Below are 9,307 nucleotides of genomic sequence, written 5' to 3' on the forward strand. Positions count from 1 at the left end.
AATTTAATGAAAAGTAAATATTTAAATTTATATTATCGGGCTGAAAGTGTTTAATGATATAAAATTTTAATTTTTAAATTAAGAATAATAAGGATAACAATAATTATAGTTCAAAGTTGATATCGAAAAGCCTTGACGTAAAACCTTAAGAATTGACAGAAAAAATTTTCAAGGTGGAATAACTAAATTTTAAATTTTAACGTAAATGTGTGAGAGTTGACGTGACAAGTCAATTAAGTAAAAATAATGTAAATTTAATGAAAAGTAAATATTTGAATTTATATTCTCGAGCTGAAAGTATTTAACGATATAGAAATTTTAATTTTTAAATAAATGATAGTAAGGATAAAAATAATTAAAGTTTAAAATTGACTTGAAAAAGCCTTGACATAAAACTATAAGAATTGAAGTAAAAGTTTGTAAATGTGGAATAATTAAATTTTAAATCTCAACGTAAATGTGAGAGAGTTGACGTGACAAGTCAATTAAGTAAAAACAATATAAATTTAATGAAAAGTAAATATTTAAATTTATATTCTCTGGCTGAAAGTGTTTAATGATATATAAATTTTAATTTTTAAATAAAAGATAATAAGGATAAAAATAATTAAAGTTCAAAATTGACATGAAAAAGCCTTGACATAAAACTGTAAGAATTGACATAAAAGCTTGTAAAAGTGAAATAATTAAATTTTAAATCTTAACGTAAGTGTGTGAGAGTTAACGTAACAAGTGAATTAAGTAAAAACAATGTAAATTTAATGAAAAGTAAATATTTAAATTTATATTTTCAGGTTGAAAGTGTTTAACGATATAAAAATTTTAATTTTTAAATAAAAGATAACAAGGATAAAAATGATTATAGCTCAAAATTGACATAGAAATATCTTGACATAAAATTGTAAGAATTGATATAAGAACTTGTAAAGGTGGAATAACAAAATTTTAAATCTTAACGTAAGTGTGAGAGAGTTAACGTAACAAGTCAATTAAGTAAAAACAATATAAATTTAGTAAAAAGAAAATATTTAAATTTATATTCTTGGTTTGAAATGTTTAACGATATAAAAATTTTAATTTTTAAATAAAAGATAATGAGGATAAAAGTAATTATAGTTCAAAATTGGCATGAAAAAAACATTGACGTAAAACTATAAGAATTGATATAAAAACTTGTGAAGGTGGAATAACTAAATTTTAAATCTTAACGTAAGTGTGTGAGAGTTAACATAACAAGTCAATTAAGTAAAAACAATGTAAATTTAATGAAAGAAAATATTTAAATTTATATTTTCAGGCTAAAAGTGTTTAACGATATAATATTTTTAATTTTTAAATTAAAAATAATAAAGATAAAAATTAATTATAATTTAAAATTACTATTAGAAGAGTTTAATGTAAAATTGTTAGAATTGACGTAAAATCTTATGAAGGTGTAATAAACAAATTTAAAATCTTAACGTAAATGTGTTAAAGTTAACGTAATTAGTGATAAGAATAAATTTTATTAAATTAAATTAATTAGATATAATTTTAATTTTAAAATAATAATATTTTTATAATTTGTAGTAAAAAATAAAATAAAATTAAAAGTTAAATCACTTAAAATAAACTAAATAAGTTTTAAAATTATCTACGTTACTATCTTAAATTGGATAAGTTTAAAAGTTATATATGTTGTTTACCTGTTAACTTGTTGTACATGTTTTTATTATTTTCTAAAAGTTTTATTAATTAACCTTACAGTATGGTTAAAACTTATTGTAATATTCACCCAAAATTTACAAACAGTCATTTTATGTCTAGCAATGAACAGCTAACACTATGTTGTCCAAAAAACATGACAAAGTTTGATTTGTACAAGCTATTTCAAAGTTAATTTTTTTGACAACATGACAGAAGTAGGATGGCATTTATCAAACAACAAAAAGTGATCTCACAACACTGATTTTAGATCTTCAACAACATTTGTCTCCTCCAAATCTAGCACTGGAACAATATTAAATAATTGTCACAAAAAATTAATTTTATAATTCGGTGAGAAGATTGGAAAAATGGGATAATTTCTACAAAAAAAGAAGATTCACCTTTCCAAATTCCCTCTCACTTCGGTATTGGGAAGGGAGCAAACTCAATTGTAAACTGTGGTTAACTTTGAAAAAACACAATGACTGAAGAACAACTCAGATTCCAGTCCCACGTTATAAAAAAAAAAAAAAAAAAAAAAACCTCAGGATCTCTCTATTTGCCTTTTAAATTTAAAGGGTGTTTTGGACTTTTCATGAAAATTTAAAAATTTTAATATTGTAATTCGTAAAAGACAAAACTAACAAAATTTCAGTTTGTTTTTATTGTCCAAAACCAAATCAATTGAATTAATTCGATTTTTTATTAATTCAATCATTTTTTTAAATTTGATTGGTTCGATTTTCTCTTTAAGTTTGATAAATTCGATCAATTTTTTTAAAAAAATTCATTTCATTTGATTCTTAATTATGAAAAACCAAATTGATCAATTGTTCACCCCTAATGCTTTATCGTCATTTCTCGCCAATATAGATGGGAAAAACTTAAGTACTATTTAAAAAAAAATTATGTCATTTTATCAACTCTCATTCCATAGAAGGTAATTTATTTGTTATTTTTTACAAACGTATATTTTCAAATCATAAATTAATAGAATATCATGGTGGTTGATGTTCATCGGATACTGGCTTTTTCTTCTTTTTCCTTTCAGTCAATACAAATAGATTAGAAACAGAAGCATACGGTAGTTGAAAAATGAGAATCATTGCTTTCCGAATATTCCTAAACATTTCTTCATCAACAAAGAATCCTAATTGAAGGATAATTTGTTCATAATCCTGGCAGATTGAACATCAATATGTACGAAGAGGAACAAATCAAATACAATCTTAACATTTTTTGCAATGGTAATCCGCTCTTCTGTTTCTATACATCAAGTTAATATCGGACTATCAACCAAATCTTTCAACTCTTCTACGCCGTAATTCTTCCAGAGGAAGATCACGAAAGCCACGAGACGCTTGACCTGATAACCCACCATTGCTGGTTCGAGTCGTTCCACACATCTCACAAGTTCTTAACCAACCGGAATTATCATATGTACATGCTTGGCATCTCCATATGCCAGACGCATTTCCTGTCCGTCTCCCACCAACAGTTCCCCTGCCAGAGATTCTCCCTCTCCTTAACCGAAACATGTCCCTTATAAACCTTAGAGGCCACCTTAACACACCACAGACCCCTCTGATTATTGCAGTCAATGGGTCTGAACCAGAATATGATCGCTTCATTTTCAAATAGAGAAGCCCAGCAAGAATACCACCCAGGTGGCCAAGAAATGATACGCCAGGGACAAACATCTGAATAAGAATCAATTCTGCCCACGCCCCATATCGTGCCGGTACAATCAGTCCATACACATTAGTGTAGTTTTCTGACTGAGAATTGAGGACAACTTTCAAGGCAAAGAGGACACCAGAAAATCCAACAGCATATTGGGAGTAATAGGGTCTCTCGTAATCAAGGAACAGGAGGAGGGATTTGGCTAGTAACAAAGTAATACCTTGTGACATACCAACAAGTGCAATGACCATAGATGTAAATTCAGAGCTCCCCATAGAAGTTTCCAATTGGATCCCCTTCCATAAGAGTGACATCATGTTGAAAACTAGGTGAGATTCACTGACATGGTAGAATGGTGACAGGAAGAAGCGTTTCATGTCTTTGTACTGCACAATCATATTAAAAATAAAAATTGGTTACTAAAGAATTACTTCAGATCAATATGGAATATTTAAGTGCCTAATATAGCTAAGATACCTCATACGGTAAAACTAGGAATCTGGAGAATAATATAAGCCACCGCGATCATTGAGTATAGAGAATTTTAAGCTCTTGCTTTAATTTCTTCCCAATTTCCTATATTTTTCCTTGTGTTTCTTCAGAATCTTCCTCTTTTTCTTTGATCAATCTCTATTTGCTCACTTTCTTTCACTCTTTCCCTCCCTTTCCTAGTCGTCGCCATCATTATTGAGTTTTCCTTAGCTGCTATGAAATTATGCACACTAAAGACTAGTTGAGTGATTTTGGCGTTATGGGATTAATCCTATATCAAACCCTATCTTAGATGAGTCCTGATTATCTCGACCTAGATGAATTATCATAATCAACTTGTTCAATTAATGGAATACTCAAGCTTCCAATTCCATCGAACCCAATAGGAAAAAGAAAAAACCACCTCTCTATTACATCCCAGCATCTGAAATTAACCTAAAGAACCCAAAACTAATTCCACTGCTTAACCAAATCTTTAATATGCTTTGGTGATTTAGAAAAAACCAAATACTATAGTTGCAATAGGGAGAGTAACACAATTAGTAGCAAGGCTGAAGCAGATCAGAAAATTATGGGAAAGAACATAGAAGATTACCTTGAGAATGCGATGAGGATTGAACCAAACCTCATCGATAGTAGGGAGGAGAGCATCGAGCAAAGAAGGCCTGAGGTAGACGAGTGTGTTGGCAGCGAGAAGGCCCGCCGTGACAGGGGGCTTCCACGGCAGTCGGTGGTATTCGTTAACGGCGTGAAGACCCAGCAGCGGCAGCATTCCCCAAGAAACCCCCCTTCCTCTTCCCCATCTTCCACTATCCATACTGTTTCTTTCTTAGAGTTGTATTCCAAATTCCAAATTGCAATCGCCACTTCACTTAATCACTGCTAAGGAAAAGAAAGGCATACAACTTATAACGCAAGGAAGGAACTAAGGAAGAAGAAGGTCCTGCGATTATGCTTGCCCTTTCCAGACTCTTCCTTGGGTTTACTTAGCCTCCATCCATTTATTTAACTCTCTTTTTATTATTATTATTGTTATTTTTGTAAATTGAGCTCGGATGTTCAAAACGCTGCGTTTTGCTCTTCGAATTTCAAATATCTTTTCCCTGATTTCACCCAAAATACAACTGGCCTGCTTGTGAAAAATGGCAACGGCAGCAATGGGTGGTGGATTTGTGAATATGATGAAATGTATACATCATATGGTGACGAGTAACGGCGTTGGCGTTGTGGGTAAGGCGGTATGCGCATCCTCGTCACGCTATTTCCATTTCCAGTCCGTGTCCCTTCAAAGTAGAGGAGGAGGAGGATTACAATTATACTGCTGCAGCAGCGGGGGAAGCGGCGGCGGCGACGACTATAGTGATGGAAATACTAACGGTTACTTAAAATTGAGGGATGAAGAGCTGATGAAACAATGCGAGATGAACACCTTCAAAGCGTCGGGACCAGGAGGACAGCACCGTAACAAGAGAGAGTCCGCCGTTCGTCTCAAGCACCTTCCCACCGGTATTGTTGCTCAGGTGTGCTCAACTATTTTTTTTTCTTTTGCTTTTTGATTTTCTTATAAAAGAGAAAGAAAATAAATTTACATAAATAGCACTATCTATGTAAATTGTGGCACCATTATTAGCCAATCGACGTGAAATAGGCCATGGAGGACCGATCCCAGCACATGAATCGTGCATCTGCCTTAGCACGCCTCCGCACTCTTATTGCTCTCAAAGGTATTTTTTTTGTCTATGGATGCAAGCCTTTGCCCTCACTTTGCTTCTTCAATGCAAATTGCTTAGTGATTGGGTATTTCGCAGCACCTCAACTGAACTTGCCTTCCATTTGCCCTTTTGTCTTTGTGATACTATGGTATATTGTTTTTGCTAATTGAGGCAGTCAGGAATCCAGTCCATCTCCACACATATTCTCCTCCTCCGGAGCTTCTTCAGATTCTTCCTCCCAAGTCAACAATTAGGGGATCAGATTCTGGTCCTCAAATTGGACCCAAAAATCCTAAATTTGTTCTGGTATGCATCTATATGCGCGTGTGTTCTTTCGTCTTCCTTCTTCCCACTTTTTCGCTTTCTTCTTTTTTTTGTACCCAGCTTAATTCATTCTAGATTACACAGTGGTGAATTATAGTATCCTTTTCGTCGTCTACAGGGAATGCAGGCTTTGCTGGATCTAATCTTTGCAGTTGAAGGTTCTGTATCAGATGCAGCAAAGTTTCTGGGGTGCGTCACGTTAGGCTCCATTTTTACTTATAATAGAACAAGCGTCTGTTACTTCCATTAACATACTTCTGTTGGCAATCTATTTGATTCTTCTATTGTGCCTATGGTCTCTACTGGTAATACAAGAAGGAGTCAAAATCTATCTTCTGTTTTGGACATTATACTGGCCATCCCTTAATGAATATAATGAACTTCTAGCTCTCGTATAAGGAGAAAAGTTGTAGGATACATCTACAAAGAAAGAAAGAAACTTTTCATCCTCATACACTTGTATCATGAGAGAGTTTCTGTTGACTGTGAGTTCTTAGAATTGCAAAATTCAAGTTTCTGCAAGTTATTCCTTGCTGCTCCTCCAATGAGTTGCTTGATATGTCCATTAGCATACAGACCACCTTACAGTTGTCCCTGCCTAATTTTGCAGAATGAGTACAGGGGCGCTGTCGCGGTTAATACTATCAGATGATTCTCTTCGTATGGCAGTAAATGAGCTGAGGACTTCCAAGGTAGAACACTTAACCATTATAAGAGCTATGGTTTTAGTTTTTGTCTTTGTTTACTTTTATCAGGGAAATAACTTGTAGAGTTAAAAGAAATGGGGCATTTTCATTTGACCATGCAATATGCTAGTATTCTGTCCATCATACTTGGTCATCCTTTTTGCTTGGGTCCCAACCTTTCTCAATCCTATTTCTATAGAAAGATTATCTTGTCTCACCATGCATCTTACAACATTCCAATTTTGAACGTTACCTTTTGATTGCCTATCAGGAATAAAGCATGCATACTTCTGAACGTTGAGGTGTGCATTTGCCTGACATATCATTACATGTCTGCTGCTAATTGAAACTTCATAACTTGGAAGGATTGAAATTTGGCTAACTTTATTTTGTCTTTGATTGAGAACAAGCTACAACGATTGTATGGGATTGGCTAACTAGAGTCTTTATATTTATATGCTTACAATTAAATAGTTGTTCTTGATTATTTTCGCCCTTACCTTCTGAAATCTTCCTTTTCATGCCTTGTTGTGCTGGCTTCACCACGTAATAGAGTTTGATGGCTTAATGGTTCATTTATTTTAATATTGTCCGATGGTAAACATTTCTTGATCTGGTTACAGTATCATTTTTGTTGGCTTAGTTGTTAGAGTATCATTAAAAGAATTTCTTTTTGTCATTGAATTACATTCTTCCGAACATCTTAATTTTATAGTAATAAACTGTAACAGAATGAATTATAATTTTATTGGTTCTCCATAGGGTATGAAGCCGCTGAAGTAGCACTGTCAACCATGGATGCTAATTATTGCACTACATAATCAGGTATAACAATTTCTTTTTATTTATTTTTAAATAAATGATGCAAAAGACAGAAGTTGTTTGCTACCTAATATCCACATTCAACTTTTAGGTCATAGTCCAAAATTGAAAATAATATTTCTTTCAGAGGTGATTTTTTTTTTAATGTTCTTTTGGTTACATTTATTGAGTTGCATTCTTTAGTATACAAATTGAAAATTCTTGAATTAAGAGTATCAGGACATCTGGTGGTTTTAGTTTTGATCTTGGCTGTGTAGTGCTTTCACATTTGTGTGCATCTCCGACGCCATACACTAGTGCTAAAAGCATGTATCATGATCATGAACTTTTTGAATCTCACATACATACTATATAATGAAACAAATGATAGCCATAATCATGATAAATATTCCTTTATGATATTAACGGCAATTTATACTAAAATAAATGTAATCCTTTTTTTTTTCTTTTGGATGATTGAAATCTTTATTCATCATCCAAAAGAAACTGGAGTGTCCTGCTACAGGAGAAACAATAGGCGAAAGGCATACAAGTAAAGACTAACCCACTACCCAACTGTACTCATTCCCCAGCTTCTTCATAAAGTAGCATACAATACATTAGAAGTGATATTTTGTAAGAGCTAAGTCGAATTCTGATGTCTTCAGATAAGCAATTGAAAAGCACTTCAGGGCCCTGAGACCTAGATGTGTGCTTCTTGGCAATTTGGTCCTCCAAAAATAAGCAGCCCAAGCTAAGCGTAGCAAGATAGAAGGGAAAGATTTCCCTCTCAAAGCAGCAACAATCCAGTCTTATTCAACATTCCAATCCATTGGTGCTCTTGTTTTGTTCTGTTGCTAGTGATGGTGTTTTATGCTGGTTGTTTGTTGATTTCTTTATGGCTTGGGCTTGTCAAGGTGCTGTTCCCTCTCCCGTGCTGGTTTGGAAAGTAAGTTCAACACCAATGGATTTAAAGGGATCAGAGTTCCTTGTTTTTGTTTGGAGCACCCTTGTCTCGGTACTGTTATTCTTGTTCTTTTTTGTTTTAATCTATTAGCCTTAGGAGTAGTCTTAGGCTGATTGCTTTCTGTTTCATGCACTCAGTTTTTTGTTTTTAGGCAGCTTTGAGTTCTTTAGCTCTTGGTGGCTGATTGTTGTGGGTCTTCTGCTAATCCATGCGAGCAGATGAGCCCTTGAATTGTGCAGCTTCATTTGTCAAGCGGGCCTTCCAATGGGAGTATCTGGCAACTTCAGCTCAAGACTAACAATGGCGTACTGGTGTAGGACTAATAAAATACACTATTCAAAAAAAAAAATTCAAAGCATTTCAATCTTCAGAGCTTTCTAAATGCCTGGAACTTGAGAAATTCTAGGCCATAACAACTTCCGAATATTTGCATGTAAAGAACCATTGATCCCTGCTTTCCTCAGCCTTGAAAAGATAACTAGTGGTCTGGATGAAATCCCCCATGCTTTAGTTTGTCCAATATTGTCAACCATGCAATAAAAGAAAACTTCGGCACGTGTAATGGAAACCAGATGAGCTTATGCGGTGGGACCTTATCTTTGTTTACCCCTTAGGCATTGCCAAGTTCTGATGTTGTAAACTTCCTAGAACTCGAGGCTAAACAGAGCACTTCATCTTGCTTATCCCCATTAGGCTCTATGGAACCACAAAGACCAACTAGAATCTGCAGTAATTCAGGACATGTTGCAGGAGGCCAAAACCAAAGATTATTTCTAATGATACCAACAAGCCGTGGCATTTCCTGGCAAAGCTTAGTTGGCTATGATCTTTTTCCAGAACCTACTCAGCAAGGGTCCGCATGGATGCCAATTATAATGCCAAAGGAAATTACGTTTGTTTTCCATTGCCAATCAAATGCTAAATCAAAGGCTTAGCATGATCTCTCAGCTTAAGTA

General features: G+C 34.0%; 2 protein-coding genes across 3 annotated transcripts; one reads left to right on the forward strand and one right to left on the reverse strand.

Moving 5' to 3' along the window:
• Positions 1-2,774: 2,774 nt before the first annotated feature.
• Positions 2,775-4,837, reverse strand: RBL14 (RHOMBOID-like protein 14). Its single transcript, XM_021444364.2, has 2 exons — positions 4,457-4,837; positions 2,775-3,755 (listed from the first exon to the last, which is right to left on the reverse strand). Exons 1-2 carry the CDS (start codon positions 4,676-4,678, stop codon positions 2,979-2,981), a joined length of 999 nt encoding a protein of 332 aa, XP_021300039.1. The 5' UTR covers positions 4,679-4,837; the 3' UTR covers positions 2,775-2,978.
• A 34-nt stretch (positions 4,838-4,871) lies between these two features.
• LOC110428523 (Class I peptide chain release factor) lies at positions 4,872-9,012 on the forward strand. 2 transcript variants are annotated; one of them, XR_002446469.2, is made up of 8 exons: positions 4,872-5,381; positions 5,510-5,585; positions 5,749-5,879; positions 6,016-6,086; positions 6,508-6,589; positions 7,346-7,408; positions 8,053-8,402; positions 8,570-9,012. XR_002446469.2 is itself a non-coding variant. In XM_021444365.2 (7 exons), exons 1-6 carry the CDS (start codon positions 5,004-5,006, stop codon positions 7,364-7,366), a joined length of 759 nt encoding a protein of 252 aa, XP_021300040.1. In that variant the 5' UTR covers positions 4,872-5,003; the 3' UTR covers positions 7,367-7,408; positions 8,053-8,589. The 2 variants fall into 2 exon arrangements, 1 of the variants encoding a protein (XP_021300040.1); XM_021444365.2 differs by having other exon boundaries at positions 8,053-8,589.
• The last annotated feature ends 295 nt before the right edge of the window (positions 9,013-9,307 follow it).

This window comes from Theobroma umbraticum, unplaced genomic scaffold (genome assembly GCF_002168275.2).
Source record: "Theobroma umbraticum cultivar Fairchild unplaced genomic scaffold, ASM216827v3 scaffold_459.0, whole genome shotgun sequence".
NCBI classification, from domain to species: domain Eukaryota; kingdom Viridiplantae; phylum Streptophyta; class Magnoliopsida; order Malvales; family Malvaceae; genus Theobroma; species Theobroma umbraticum.